The 16,597-nt window shown below is 36.9% G+C and overlaps 1 protein-coding gene across 3 annotated transcripts in view; it reads left to right on the forward strand.

The window, feature by feature from the left end:
• UBE4B (ubiquitination factor E4B) overlaps positions 1-16,597 on the forward strand; it is a 124,290-nt gene that overhangs the window by 46,469 nt on the left and 61,224 nt on the right. For 2 of the 3 annotated variants that reach the window (XM_026005051.2, XM_072731260.1), the window contains exons 3-4: positions 9,010-9,145; positions 15,547-15,634. In XM_026005051.2, the coding sequence (XP_025860836.2) occupies positions 9,010-9,145; positions 15,547-15,634 (224 nt within the window). Of the gene's footprint in view, positions 1-9,009; positions 9,146-14,024; positions 14,102-15,546; positions 15,635-16,597 lie in introns of all 3 variants that reach the window. The other variant, XM_072731259.1, reaches the window with a different exon arrangement.

Genomic DNA, 16,597 nt, shown 5'->3' on the forward strand with positions numbered 1-16,597 from the left:
CTTTAATAGGGGTGTCAGAGGGCCCAGGAGGAGATGTCCTCATTGGAGTTCGAGCTGGCGCACCACATCCAACACAATTCAGCCACAGGTCATCTCTCTGCCTCACACTCCCAGTTATGGTAGTTAACTGGGAGGATTTTCACCCAAGTATTTATCTGATTGAAAATTCTGTCTTAAAACAACAACAACACAGGATTAGTACTTCTGAAAACAAAACATCCTTCCATATCCATTGCAGTTATTACTCTAAACCCACCAGATTTGTTCGACATGTTTTATAATCTGTTTTACATTTTAGTTTATATCGGTTGTTATCAGTGATTTACTGAACACTATAAATTCATGCAGCCTTCATTTAATGCCTATTTATTTAAATCCTCTCATGAGTCTGTTAGTTTCTGTTCTTGGTCACATTGCTTGTAGTCCAGTGAGAGAAGATAAACAGTTTTTAAAAACCATTAAAAAAAAGCAAACAATCCATAAAATCTGTCAGGTGGTGAGAATTATTGTGGAGAAACTAGAGAATTATATTGCCAGGGGAGGAAGGCATTGCTATTTTCAGAGAGTTGACTGTAGGCCTCATTAAGAAGATGATATTTCAGAAGAAGCCTGAATGAAACTGGGGAGCACACCAAGTAGTTATCTGTTGGGCGTTCTTTTCTGATAGAAGGAACAACAGATGCAAAGGTCCTGGGGCAGAAATGGGTTGGTGATGATTGATACAAGGCCTGGGATGGAGCGCGTCATCTCAGTTCCCTTCAACTTCCTTCTCCAAATCTGATACTGAACATCATTATTAAATAGTACATTTGTAGAAATTTCAGCAAAATTGCACTTTTATAGTTAATTAATTGTCTTTGGCTAAGAATGCTATTAGCAATGACAGAATTATAACCTTTCATCCTATCCTTGGTTGCTAACCTGGTATTTAAATCTTTTTTTTTTTTTCTTTAGAAGGAAGCGTTCTTGTTTCCACTTGGTCTATAGCTTGGGGGAGGGCAAAGGAGAGGGCTCAAGGGTGACTCAGAAACAAGTTAGAGGGACCCCTGGGTGGCTCAGCGGTTGAGTGTCTGCCTTCAGTTCAGAGCGTGATCCCAGGTCCAGGGATTGAGTCCCACATTGGGCTCCTTGCATGGAGCCTGCTTCTCCCCCTGCCTGTGTCTCTGCCTCTCTCTGTGTGTCTCTCATGAATAAATAAATAAAATCTTAAAAAAAAAAAAAAAAAAAAAAGGCAAGTTAGAGGCCAGAGGCCGAGGCAGAAGTCCCGAGGCCAGAGAGCTGCACTGGGACCCCTCACAGGCTGCAGGGCTCGGGAGGCCCCTGGTGGTGGTTGGAATCTTTTGCTTTAGTTTTAACAGGTGTATCCTATATTGGCACGGATAGTTCATCTCACTGGAGTGGCTTTTTGTGCACCCAAAGAGGATATATTTTACATGTATTTTGGCCACCAAAGGGGGAGGCTGTTCTATCTATGATTTTATTATAATGGGCTGCATTATATAACATTATTCCTAGGGTCATGTTACTTTGTGAGTTTGGAAAAAGTGCTGACAGCTTACTAGTGAGAAGTATGTAGCTCTGGGAACTAACTTCCTGTTCTAACCTGGGATTGATCCCTTTCTTCTCTTTCATCCCTATTTAGGTTAACCTGGTCCTTGAATTTCTGCTGCATCTGAATCCAAACTGCCCACTAGCACTCTGCCCACACAGGGACATGAGCATTATGACACTACTGTTTTCACTGCTTACATCATGCCTTCAAGTCTAGCGAGGGCACAGAAGTCAATAGTGTGTGAGAGTGGTTTCCATAAAATATACTTCCTGTCCCTTGGGGCATTGATGGCTTTGCGTGAGAGATCAGACATGGCACCTGCTCAAAAGCCTTGTCTCCATGTTTGCAACTATACTGTCATCCAGGAGTTCTCAGGGTCCTCTGATCAGGCCTCCCCTTCATTTATGTTTTCAGAGAACCTCTGCTCCTGTTCTAGGCACTACTCCCTCCTAGGCACTGGTCATCCTTAGGAATCATGCTATGCAAGCCATTCTTAGTTTTGTGTGCATTTATCTTGTTTTCCTAAGTAGATTGAAAACTCTGAATAAAGCTATCTAATATTTCTCTTCTGTCTGTGGAGCTCATAGTAGGTCATGTGTCCAGGAAGTCATTCTCTGTTTTTGATTTGGGAATATACTGGCAGTTTTTATTGCCATCTGTCTCCAGTCTCCCAATTGGAATCTGAGGGAGTGCATTTAAGTAAAATTAATGTTTTGACATACAGCTTTCTAAGATTGATTGAATCATGAAAAAGTTAGAAAATCTGAATAGATTGATGCTAGTGAGGAGATTGAGTCAGTAATCAAAAAACCTCCCAACAAACAAAAGTCCAGGACGAGACAGTGTCCCTGGTGAACTCTATGGTGGAATTAATTCCTGGTGGAATTAATACCAATCCTTCTCAAACTCTTCCCCCAATAAAAGAGGAAGAAGGAACACTTCCAAACTCATTTCATGAGGCCAGCCATTACCCTGGTGCAAAAACTAGAAAAGGACACCACAGGAAAAGAAAATTGTAGACAAATATCCCTGATGAATATAGGTGCAAAACTCCTCGACAAAATATTAACTGACCCAAATCAACAGTACATTAAAAGATCATACACACACTGTGATCACGTGGAATTTTTTTCAGGGACCTAGGGAGGGTCCAGTCAGCATCATGTGCCACACATTTGCAAAATAAAGGATAGAAATCATATGAGCTTGCAGAATAAGCATTCAATATCCGTTTATGAGAAAAACTCTCAACAAAAGTGGGTTTAGAGGGAATGTCATATATAAGTCCACAGCTAATATTATACTTCATGGTGGAAAGCCAAAAGCTTTTCCTCCAAGATTATGAACAAAAGGTTACCCATCCATTATTGCCACTTTAATTCAATATCATTTTGGAAGTCCTAAACAGAGCAATTAGACCAAAAAAAGAGGGGGAGGGGAACATCCAAATTGGAAAGGCAGAAATAGATCTCTCACTATTTGCAGATTTGCAGATATCTAGATACTATAGGTAAAAAACCCTAAAGACTCCACCAAAACACTGTTAAAAATGATAAATGAATTTGGTAAAGTTGCAGGATACAGAATCATACAAAAACATCTCTTGTGTTTCTATACACTTTTAACAAACTGTGGATAAAAGCAATAAAATAATCCCATTTACAAGTTGCATCAAAAAGAATAAAATACCAGGGAATATATTTAGCCCAGGAGTTTCTATACCCTGAAAACTATAAGATGCTGATGAGAGAATTTAAAGAAGAGGCAAATAAATGAAAACATTTTCTGTGCTCATGGATTGGAAGAATTAATATTAATAAAATGTCCATACTAAGCTAAAGCAATCTATAGATTCAGTGCAATCCCTATGAAATAGACCCACTCATATATGGTAAACTAATTTAGAACAAAGGATCCAAGAATGTACAATGTAGGAAAGACAGTCCCTTCAGCAAATGGTGTTGGGAAAACTGGACAGCCACATGCAAAAGAATGAAACTAGACTATCTTACACCATACATAAAAATTAACTCAAAATGGATAAAGACTTGAATGTGAGACCGGAAACCATGAAATTCCTAGCAGAAAACATAGGTAGTAAGTTCCTTGATGTCAATCCTGGTGATGGTTTTTTTGGATCAAACTCCAAAAGCAAAGACAGCAAAAGTAAAAATGAACAAATGGGACAACATCAAAGTAAAAAGCTTCTGTGCAGCAAAGGAAACCATCAACAAAATGAAAACCTACAGAATAAGAGAAAATTTTTACAGGTCATATATCTCATAAATGGTTAATGTTTAAAATATATCAAGAACTAGACCTAATTGTGAGACCTGAAATTATAAAAATCTTTGGTGTACTACTGTTAACTAAAGATGAATCTTCTTTGGTCTGTGACAGTTTCTTACTTAGTCTCTCTGTGTTTTTCATTATCTTGACAATTTTGAAGAGCATTTTGTAGAGTATCTTTTAATTTGGTTTTGCCAGATGTTTTTCACCTGATTAGAATGGGGTTTGTTTGGTATTTTGAGGGAAGAGAATCACACATGCGAAGTGCCTGTCTTATCACTTCCTCTCTGGGGTGCAAACCGTCCATACCACACTCCTGGTGGTATTCACTTTCGCCACCTGATTAAACTGATTAAACTGATTATTAAACACAGGTCTCTCCACTGTGAAGTTATGATTTTTTTCCCTTTCCAGACTCTGAGTTCCTAAGTCCAGCCCACCCCATTTAAGTAGTGGGAATTAAGGTTTTTACCTTCTTGAGTGGGAAATGTCCACATGTAGATAGATATATGTTATGTGGAATTCTTCTGTAAGGGACATTGGTGCCTTCTCCCAAGTTAATGATTTAATCCTTACTTATATCAGTATGAACTCATGTATATTTTGTACTTTGAGTTATAATTCAAATTGCTATATTATTTATTTAGCGTTCTTTTACACAAATTGTTCTAGTTTTGGCCATTGGGAGCTCTTTTGGATTGACTCTTCTGTTTGGTATGCTCATCTTTTTGTATTTTTGAATACTCTCTCTTTGGCACTGTAAGATGCTCCAGGCTCATCTTGTCTTTTCTCTGCACCAGCCATAGACTCTACCATTTCCCTAAGGAGCAGTCAAGGTCTTTTGATTCCAGGTGTATGATTCTTTGCATGACTCACCCTTTTGACATTAAGGAAAATAATACTGTAGCTCATAAGTAAAGATCAAAGCATTTTTCTAATTTGAATTACTGATTTTCTTCTCTTAATATTTTAGGTACCACTATTTTTCTTTATAGGTTTGAAATTTCATTTTATTTGTGTTTATTCACAAGAACAAAATGTTTTCACTAGGAAATTAGCTACTGACTCAACGTATCATTTGACTTTATGGAATAGAATATGCTTATCATATGTAGTTTTGAGGAATGAGGTTTGGTATTGGCCAAATAAACTATGAGTGTATTTTATGTTTTCCATGAATGTTAACCCTTTAGCTTAGTTCATTGTCAGGATCTATGTAAATTAGCTTAGAAGTTTGATTAGTAGTAGAATGAATGATTCTTTTTATAACACTAATATCTTTTTAAGTTTTGCTTTTATAATTTTATTTATTTATTTTTTTTTAATTAATTTTTATTGGTGTTCAATTTACCAACATACAGAAAAACACCCAGTTGCTTTTATAATTTTAGAATGTATGAAACATATAGCTTTAGTTTAAAATAGCTGTGATCAAAGAAGTGTTCAGGAGTTTGGGATAGGAGAAATAGCATTTTCTTTGGAGTCAAGACACATGTATTTTAATCTTGCCTCTGTTTCTAACTTGCTAAGAGAAGTTCTTAGACTTCATAGATCTCAGTATTCTCATCTGTAAAAGAAGATTGGCCAAGACCTTTAAAGACATCCCCCACCACACACACACACCTTCGTAACAGCTTTATTGGGGTTTTAAGGTCCCTTTTGGCAATTCTCTGCTTTTTATTTATTTTTTATTTTTTTTAAAAGATTTTTATTTATTTATTCATGAGAGACACACACAGAGAGAGGCAGATACATAGGCAGAGACAGAAGCAGACTCCTCACAGGGAGCCCGATGTGGGACTCGATCCCGGAACTCCGGGATCACGCCCTGAGCCAAAGGCAGATGCTCAACCGCTGAGCCACCCAGGCATCCCTCTGCTTCTTTTTATACTAGAATTTAACAAGCCTGTGTGTGTGTGTGTGTGTGTGTGTGTAAAATACTGGACTAGATCCAGTGCTACAGCGTACATAGGCATTTGGTCTGGTTTATACCTAAAAGGGAATAGCATTGAGGAAAACTGCAGTATTGGGAGGAAAATCTTAGAGAAGTAAAATTCTCCTTATCTCCTTTAAAATTACGGCTTTCCCGCCCAGAATGTATAATTTTCCTTTAACAAGCTCTTAATAGTAATAAAGGTTTGGAAAGCTGCTATCTTGAAAGTTTGTAGTTCATATTTTATTAAGCAGACATGGCTTTCTCCATTCTTCGTTACACGCACCCTCCCTTTTTGAGACTTGTTTTGTAAATTCATAGGCAGAGAATTTCTCATCTTGTAAAGGAGAATCAGAGGAGGTTATCTCTATTTTAAATCTTCAATATCTGCTTTTATGGAGATGAAGAAGAGGGGGAAAAATCTCCATTCCTTGAAACTTGGCTTCCTGACAGCAATTTCCCAAGTTAGGGTGGGAGAGAGGGAGCACCATAGGACAAAGTGATATTTTGTACTGTTGTTTTGATTTGGTTTTACCCACGATATTTAATTTCTGTTGATTCGAAATAAAATCAAAGATACCATCCATTTTTTAAGTTTAAGAAAGCAGTGTGGTCACTCCAGATTGTAGATGGTATGTAGAGATTGAGGAACACTGTAATACATAATAAATTCTGGGGAGGATTGCCCCACTGGTCTCAGGATATGAAGATCATATGGAGGGTACGGGAAAAAAAGAATTCAGGTGATACCCTTGATGTTTATAAAAATATTGCAAACAATATTCTGTACTGTTTGGTATGCTCTGGCATTGTATTACTGTAGGGTTACTGTACACGTAGTATAGCATAGTATGCTATGTTACAGCTTTTTAAAACAATTTAGTTTACTTTTTTTTTAAGATTTTATTTATTTATTTGAGAAAGAGAGGGAGAGGGAGAAGCAGGTTCCCCACTGAGCAGAGAGCTTGATGTGGGGCTTGATCCCAGGCCCCTGGGATCATGACCTGACCTGATGCTTAACTGACTGAACCACCAGTAATTTTAGAACTAGTTTTTTAAGGTAGAAATTTTAAAGCTACTTAGTTGATAACCCATAAAAATTATTGGACTTTATTATTATTATTTTTAAAGATTTTATTTATTCATAACAGAGAGAGAGAGAGGCAGAAACACAGGCAGAGGAAGAAGCAGGCTTCACGCAAGTAGCCCAATGTGGGACTCAATCCCGAGACTCTGGTATCACCCCCTGAGCTGAAGGCAGATACTCAACTGCTGAGCCACCCAGGCATCCCTTGAACTTTATTATTAATTAATTTTATTTAAAGTTGTTAGGAGCAGGGTGGCTCAGTCAGTCAAGCATCTGCCTTTGGCTCAGGTCATAATCCCAGGGTCCTGGGATCAAGCCCCACGTCGGGCTCTCTGCTCAGCGGGGAGTCTGCTTCTCCCTTTCCCTTGTGCTTCCCCCTGCTCCTGCTTTCTTTCTCTTTCTCTCTCTCTCAAATAAGTAAATAAAATCTTTAAAAATAATACAATTGTTGGATCCCTGGGTGGCGCAGCAGTTCGGCGCCTGCCTTTGGCCCAGGGCGCGATCCTGGAGACCCGGGATCGAATCCCACATCGGGCTCCCGGTGCATGGAACCTGCTTCTCTCTCTGCCTGTGTCTCTGCCTCTCTCTCTCTCTCTCTCTCTGTGACTATCGTAAATAAATAATAATAAAAAAAATACAATTGTTAGGGGCGCCTGGGTGGCTCAGTTGATTAAGAGTCCAACTCTTGATTTCAGCTCAGGCCATGATCTCAGAGTTGTGAGATTGAGCCCCATATCAAACTCTGTACTCAGTGTAGGTCTGCTTGAGATTCTCTTTCTCTCTCCCCCGGCCTCTCCCCGTGCTTGCACTTGCTTATACACTCTCTCTCTGTAAATAAACAAAGTCTTTAGAAAAAAAAAAGTTAGACCTTTCATTGTGATAGGTAAAATAATATTCTCCTTAAGAAACTTGTTGAAACTGTGTTATTTATTCTGTCAGTAAATAGTTATTGAGAACTTACTTTGGGTTACATTCTTGAATTCATGACTTGAAAGTTCTACTCTCTTCTCCAAGCTTATTTCAGAATTCTTGCCAGATTAGATGCTTTCTGAATTCTCCATGAGTCTAGGTAGAATAGTGAGGATTTTGCTTCTCTTTTCTTTCATGAGTCCTGCAGAAACTTTAATAAACAGGCATACTTCAAACCTGCTATCAGGAATGGATGAATGTTTTTCTGATATTCTTCAGTGAGAGACTGGAAAGGGTGGCAAGTTTACTTTCTTGGACTGCTGGGTTCAAGTTTATCCACTCGGTACTTATTTCCGCTACAAATGGTAATTCAAGTTGTGTTTTTTTGTTTTTGTTTTTAATGTTGGTCACATATTCTTTACAGCAACATAAGTATTACGTTTTTTAAAGTACTTGCAGATGGCTGGGTAAAACTTTTTTTTTTCATGGAAAGATATTTGTAAAGTATTTTTTTAATTATATGAGAAAAACATGGTTTTAAAGACATTGATAAGGAATAATCTGCCCTGTACTCATGGCTGTTCTTCACTATACTGTAGGCTCTCATGAGAGAACATCATGAGATGTTCAATGAATAAGTGAATTGATCTGTATTTAAGGATATTGCTTACTTAGATGGCTCTATTTGCATGTTTTCAGCATTTTATTGTAAAAATCTTAAGGATAAAGCAAAGTTAAAAGAATTTTGCAATGAACACCTGTATATCCACCATCTAGATCCTGCCATTAACATTTTGGTATATTTGCTGTATCACATCTATCCATCTATATATTTCTGTAGTCATTTATTAATTTATCTTACTTTTGGTACATTTCAAGGATTTTTCTGGACAATCATGGAAGCTAATCTGTATTCAGGGACCATATTTGAATTGGTGAAAGAATAAGTGATGAAGAGTCAGTTTTAGCTATCCAATGTAGCTGGATCACTGACCTCATATGGCATATATTGGATAAACTATGATTTCTTGCTGATGTTTCTGATTTTAATATTAAACATTTAGCATGATCTCCTGGTTCCTCACTTACTGACTGTTGTGATGGTAAAAATGCTGATTGTGTATGTTAATACTGTAGCCATTACAAATGACTATAATGAAAAAACAAAACAAAACAAAAAACAAATGGCTTTAATGTGACTTCATAGGAAACTTAATTTTTCATGTCTTTTCTGGGTAGGAGTAGCTCACCGAAGCCAGAGCAGTGAAGGAGTCAGTTCTCTCAGCAGCTCGCCCTCCAATAGCCTTGAAACCCAATCTCAGTCTCTCTCACGTTCCCAGAGCATGGATATCGATGGGGTCTCTTGTGAAAAAAGGTAAAGTAAGCCAGTTTTCCAATAAGCTATTGGATTTATGGAAAGGGAAAGATTCAGTCATTCCAGTCCACTAATTCCAAGGGCCAGCCCAGAGATTTATGCCAGTCCTTAGCAAACTAGTGTAAGATCTATGAGATTTATAAGTCTTTGTATTATTCTGAAATATTCTTTATAAGTTTTTTTGGTTTTGGTATTGAAATGTCTTTTATGAAATAATGGTATAAGTGGTAAAATATTTTTTAAAAAATTTTTTTCTGATGTCTTTATTTTGTACATACCATGTTGGCAAGTATATGTCAGTCCCTAAAAATGTCTTCAAAGTTTTACTGATCAGTGAAATTTAAAAGTTTGGAAGGGTACAGACAGGTAAGACACACAAATCTTAGGAGCCTCAAGGTAAGGATGTCCTAGAGCAGAGTCTGTCTGTGCCATGAGTGGGTGATAGAGTGGCTGAGGTATTGATTCCTTTATTCCTTGAGCAGGCCAGGACTCCCCCTCCTTCCCAGGACCCATCTTCTCTGCCCTGAAGCAGCTCCCACGGTTTATGTCAGTGGACCAGAAAAATACTATTTTCTATGTTTGTGATGATATGAAAAAGGTTAAGAAGCACTGGAATAGAGCTTCAGCACTTGGGGAGGTTGAGGTGAGGGCCAAATCAGAGATCACCTCACATTAGGTAAGAATTTAAAAAGGACTGCATTCTCAGGAAAAAGATCAAGTAGAAAAAAATCAACCCCACAGAGCAAAAAACAATCATGTTCTTATTACCTTTGCACTGAATAGATATATTTTTTAAAAATCAAGTCATCTCTGAAATTTCATGGCCAGTGGATGACTTCATATGGGTTTAGCACCTAGATTTACACTACTGATATAGTCTGAAAAGCCTCAAACTAAGACTACCATATATACAATGGAGCCAGGCCTATACCTCCTGTAAGGCATCTGGTAGAACTAAACATAAATCAGCTATGTCTTCAGAGAATTTCCTTAGAAAAGTTTCCAAGAAGTGGGAGCTCATGGTCAAAAATCACAGAACACACTAGATAAAAGCCACTATGAGTAAGATACCACAGAATCAGGAACAATAGAATTATTCATCTAGAGATTTTTGGGTTTTGGAATTACCAGATACAGAGTACAAAATACATATGTTTAAATAAATTACAAAGGAATTGAAAACATAAATAAGGGGAAAGCAACTATGAAAACAACCAAGTACATTTGAAAAAGAACCAAACAGAATTTCTAGAAATGAAAAGGTAATTCAAATTGAAAACTTGATGTGAGAGTTAAAACAGTTGATTTGACGTAGCTAGAGAATTAACAAACTAAATAGTAGAGCTGAAGAAATTATCCAGAATGTATCACCAAGAGAAAAAGAGATGAAAACTATGCAAGATATTTAGAGATATAATGGACACACAGCCGATATATATACCTAATAGAAATATCAAAAAGAGAGAAAAGAGAGATTTAGAGCAATTCACCACACCCCTCTTAATTCCATGTTTTTTCCTCTACTGGTTTGGAAGCCATTATCAAAAAAGATAAATAGCTAAAAATTTTTCTGGAGTTGATAAATGATATAAATTCTCTGATTTAAAAAAGCTCAGCAACTCACATGCTGATTAAACCAAGAGAAATTCATATCTGGACATTTTATAGTCAAATTTCCAAACATTGAAGACAAAAGATCTTTAAAGCGGCCAGAGAGAGAAAATAAACTATCTACCAAAGAACCATAATTAGATGAATGAGTGACGGAAGTCACACGGAGGAGTAAGTGTCAAAATGCTGAAAGTAAGTTAACTGTCCGCTAGGAATTGTGTACCCTTGTGCACCTGTCTTTCAGGAGCAAGAGTGAAATAAAGACACTTATAGATTCAACAAACAAAAACAACCTGATAGTCTGCCACCAGAAGACTCCCCAACTTTGAACAAATGTAGTTGAAGAAAAAGGACAATGATCTCAGGGCTAATGTCTGAGATGCAAGCAGGTAGGATGAGTGAAGAAAATAATAAATGCGGTAAGTCAAAACAAACACTGGTGGTATAAAACTGTAGTAATGGTATATAAAATAATATTGGGAGAGAGAAGTTGAAAAATGAGTTAGATGTAACATGCCAGACAGCATAGCAGGGAAGCCAGAAGCAGGAGTGATTAGAGCTAGCTCTAAGGTCTCTGTACTTGAGAAAGGTGTGAAGATCCTGGCCCACTTTAGATTTTGAATTAAGGATACTTGATAAAATTTCAAGGGTAGCCACCAAAAGAACAGGAATGGAGTATACCTTCCAAACCAGTAAAGGGAAAATACAAAATGAGGGTTGGAAGTTGGGGGGATTTAAGTCAATTTAAAAGGAGGGACGAGGGGATCCCTGGATGGCTCAGCAGTTTGGCGCCTGCCTTTGGCCCAGGGCGTGATCCTGGAGTCCTGAGATTGAGTCCCACACTGGGCTCCCTGCGTGGAGCCTGCTTCTCCCTCTGTCTATGTCTCTGCCTTTCTGTATCTCTATCTCTCTCATGAATAAATAAAATCTTAAAAAATAAATAAAAGGAGGGAAGAAACTTGTGTTTTATGAGTTTTAAAAAAGAGCACAAAATAAGAAGGTCGAAAGAAATGAAATTTGTCAGTAGTCACAGTGAATTACCGTGAAAAGGCTTAGATCTGGATAAAAACAAAACAGAACCCAGCTTTATCCTTGTTTACAGAAGGCACACCTGAAACATTAGGTTAGATAGATCTTCAATCTTTCATTGACTGTGAAAGAAAGGGACAAGATATTCCACACAAATATTAAAAGAAAATTGGAGTAAATTAATACTCATAAGTTAGACTTTAAGGCGCAAAATATTGTTAGAAATAAATACTGTGTACTGTTTAATAGTAGGATATAACAGTTTCCAAAGTATATGCACTTGGTAATAGGACAGCAACAGCAATAAAGCACGTAACAGTAGAACTGAGGAGAAAGTGGCATATGATCATAATGGGAGATTTTAACCATCTCTTTCATCTATCAGTAAATCAGAAGGAATGAGCATCAGTAAGCATATGAACAAATTAAACAGCACAGCTAAAGGATTGATCTGACAGATAAAGAACTTTGCACTCTGCAGTTGGAGAATACACATTCTTTCCTAATACTCAACAACCGGAGAGTTTCAGGAGGCAGCATGATATAGATCATGTTTTCTGATGAGGACATTAAATTAGATAATTAATAAAAGGAAAAAAACTTTTAAAAATTCCTTCATACATTTGGCAATTTTTAAAACAGAGCATGCTACAAAATTAGATCAAAGAGATCGTAATGGGAATTTGAAAGAATCTAAAACTGAACAATAAGAAATATTTCAGGTTATGAGCTGCATGTTGTAGCTAAAGTGGTCCTTAGAAGAAAATATAAAGCTAAAATATAAATGAAACAAAGAAAAAGATTGTAAATAAGTATTGGAAATAAAAGACTCTTTCCCTGGATATGTGCATGGCTAACTGCCTCCTATTTGTATTCATGTGGCATTTCTCAGTGATGATCACCCCATTTAAAATGAAAAGGCCTGCATTTACAATCTTTTTTCCTTAATTTTTCCATAGCAGTTATCATATGATGTTTTGCTTATTTATTATGTTATTGTTATGTTACCCTCTAACTAGAGGTTAGAGGTCTAATATTATGTTATTATATGTTACCCTCTAACTAAAAGGTAAGCTCCATGACACAGGGATTGTTTTGTCTCTTTTGTTTGTTCATTGACCTCTCAGACAACTAGAACAATGCCTGCATAGAAAGGGGATCTCAGTAGTGCTTATTATTAATAAAAAAGAGAGTTCCATGCAAAAATATAAATATGCAACATGCAAATAAGCCTAGAATTTGGATGAAAATCAAATTTCTAGAAAAACCTAATTCTCCCAAAATTGACTCAGGAGGAAAGAGAAAACCTAAATGATCAAAAACCATGAAATAAATTGAATCAGTATTTAAAAATTTTCCAAAGCAAGCATCTTGCACATAATTTTGTGGGCAAATTCTACTGTTCCGGTTATACACAAATTCTTCCAGATAATTTTTAAAAATAGGGAATACTTACCAACTCAGTTTACAAAGCTAATAAGACCTTAATATCAAAACCAGACAAGAATAATATAAAAGAAAAAAATTACATGGTAATCATGCTCATGAACATATTTGCAAAAATCTTGAGATAGTGACAGATCAGATATTGTAACAGATAAAGAGCAGACAAAACTTCTGTGGGGCTGGATGCCAGGATAGTGGTTGCTGTGGGCTAGTGTGATTGTGAGTGGGAGGGTCATCAGGGTGTTCTTGGGGTGCTGGTAATGCTCTGTTTCTTGATGTGGATGCTGATTGAGTACATCAGTATGTTTCTTTTGTGAAGCTTTATTCAGCCAAACACATGATCATCTGTGGATAGGTCTGTACAGATATTTCAATTGTAAGTTTAGTTTAAAGTAGTAACATAAAATAACATGAGTGACTTGGGTTTATCTCAGGAATGCGAGGGTGCAACATTAGTGAATCTATAAATATCTTTCCCCACATTATATATTAAAGAGAAAAACCATATAATCTTGGTAGTTGGAAAAGTTTGATAAAATTCAACATCAGTCCATGATAAGAATCTTCACGAACAAAACAGAAAGATGCATCCTAAATTGACAATATGGCAGAGACAGAGTTCAGCGAATATTCCACATGCTCTCCTGAATTTCCAGTTTTCTTTGCAGTTAGATTGGGGGCCAGGTGACTAGTTTTTGTCCAATAGACTGTGAGTGGAAGTGACATGTGTCACTTTTAGGCGAAGGCAGTTGAGCCGATGTTCCTCCTCCATCCCTCTCTTCTCTTGCTCCAGTGACCTTGGAGGCTGTGTATTGCAGATGGCATAGATTAAAGATGGAGTAAGGATGCTTCACTCTCACCAGACTTTGCGTAAGCAAGAAATAACCCTTATAGTATTAAGCCTCTAAGATTTCCAAGTGTGTGTGTGTGTGTGTGTAACCACAGCATAGTCTACCTTATTCTGACTAATATGAAGGTCGTCTCAAGAAATTACAGGAACTCTCATATTCAGGGGCGAGAAATTAGAAACACTGTCTTTAAAATCAGGAAATGATACAAAGATGGCTGCTATTTCTCTGTCTGGTCAACACAGGGTTCCTACCCAGTGCAGTAAAACAAAAACAAAGATTAGAGTGGAAGAAATAAAAGTTATTATTTGGAGATGAAATTATTTTCTACCTAGTAAATCTACGTATAAGTAAACAAGTTGCTTTTAAGTGGTCTCTATCAGTTACATTACTATGGACTAGCAACAAGAAATTAGAGAACTTAATTTTTAAAAAGGTACCATTCACAGTTTCATTTAAAAATCTATGGTACCTAGGTATAAATTTAGCAAAAGAAGTGAAAAAGTTATGGAGAAAACTGTAAAAGTCTATTGAAAGACCAGGGGCGTCTGGGTGGCTCAGTTGGTTAAATATCTGACTCTTGATCTTGGCTCAGGTCTTGATCTCAAGGTCATGAGTTTGAGACCACATTGGGCTCCTTGCTGGGTGTGGAGCCTACTTTAAAAAAAAAAGTTTGTCGAAAGACCTTAAAGAAGGCCTAAATAGTTGAAGAGAGATGCTTGTCCATGGACTCTAAGATAATGATGTCATTTCTCCCCACTTTGATCTCTAGAGCCAATGAAATTCTAGTGAAAAATGCCAATAGCATTTTTAAGGAATCTGTGAAGCTGATTCTTAAGTATGTATGGAAGAGCAAAAGGCCAATAATGGCTAAGACTCTGTTGAAGTAGGAGGGTAAGGTAGAGACATTGACCTAGCAGATAGCAAGGTTTATTGTGAAGTTTTAGCAAGTAAGATAGAGTGGTTTTTGTCTGGGGATAGGCAGATTATCCAATGAAACAGAAATGAATATCTAGAAAAAAACCCATACGTACATGGCCATTGGACCTATGAGAGGTGATTTCATATTTGTATAAAAAGGATGGTCTTTTCCATAAATGATGCTGGGAAAATTAAAGTGGGAAAAATAATGTGTTTAACCAGATTTTTGTAATCAGGCTCCTATTGTATGTATACCATTTTAAAATAATATGTATAGAAAATATGTTCTAATTTGCTTTTGAAAGTGAGTCTAAGAAAATGCCAACTTAGGAAAAATATTTCTAGCAAGTAGGGTAGACAGAATGTTTACATCCTAGTGTATGAAGAACTCTTAAAAGTCAATCAGAAAAAAAAAAAATGAACCTGTATTATTTTGTTTTCCTGGCTGATTTTGACTGATATTTGAGAACTTTTCCTCAACCAGGAGCTATGACATTGGGTGGATTTATAAAAGGTAAAAGCCTTATTTGTCTTTTATACTTAAAGCATGTCCCAGGTGGATGTGGATTCAGGAATAGAAAATATGGAGGTTGATGAAAACGATCGAAGAGAAAAGAGGAGCCTCAGCGATAAGGTTGGTAAGAGATGAAGCCCTTGCTTCTGTTTTTAGTACAGGTAATATAAACAGACACTCATTTCTTACATCTGTAGAGCTGATTAGAGTGGGCCGCCCCAAATCGACAAACCCTTTTTAAATGGCTCTCTTTCTTTTGAGGAGAAATGTATAGCCTAGATTGCTGTAATGTAAGGAGAGCTCACTTCTTTCATCTGGTCAGATCCTCCAGTGACCTTGGTATCAGATCCATATTTCTACCAGTGAATTTGTCTGTAATGAGAATGAATTTAGCAGTAATATGAACAATTTCTGTTGGTCTTTTGTTTGAGTTACTCAAGTAGATCATCATATCTTTTGTAGTATTCTGCAGAAAATAGGTGGGAATTGAAGCAAGAAATCCCATACGTACATGGCCATTGGACCATTTTATGTGAAATCTAGTAGCACTTAGAAGTTCATTTACAACAAGAAGTCTATATTTTGTTATCATCTGAGCTTAGTTCCCTATATTTAGCCAGAGAGGTATTCTGTTTTGGCGGGTGTCAGGGTGTCTAACTGGTAGAGACAACTACATCACTTTCTGTGCAGTGAATTAGGAGTGTCCAGCAGCACATGGTGATGGTCATTTGTTGGACTGTGGTCTTCTAATGGCATGATGCTCTATTTTATAGAGTTCTTGCATGTTTACAGAGTTCTTTTATATATATGATGTTTTATCTGTGACAAAAACTAGTGGGTAACATTAAATTATGGAACATTTTTTGGATGAAAATTAGTTATATGCTAATGTTAACCTGATCCTTTGGCATTCATAAAAGTAAACAAATAGGATTAATAGATAATGCCCCTACTCTTTTATCCTCCCCCTGTATTGTAACCTCATGAAACCTCCATATTGTAACTTTGAAGTCATAGTATCAAGTTTATTTTTCCCAAAATCAGTGGGTGAACTACGGTATGCATTTCTAAAATATCCTCACT

The sequence above is a fragment of the Vulpes vulpes genome, chromosome 12, assembly GCF_048418805.1.
Source record: "Vulpes vulpes isolate BD-2025 chromosome 12, VulVul3, whole genome shotgun sequence".
Classification (NCBI taxonomy): domain Eukaryota; kingdom Metazoa; phylum Chordata; class Mammalia; order Carnivora; family Canidae; genus Vulpes; species Vulpes vulpes.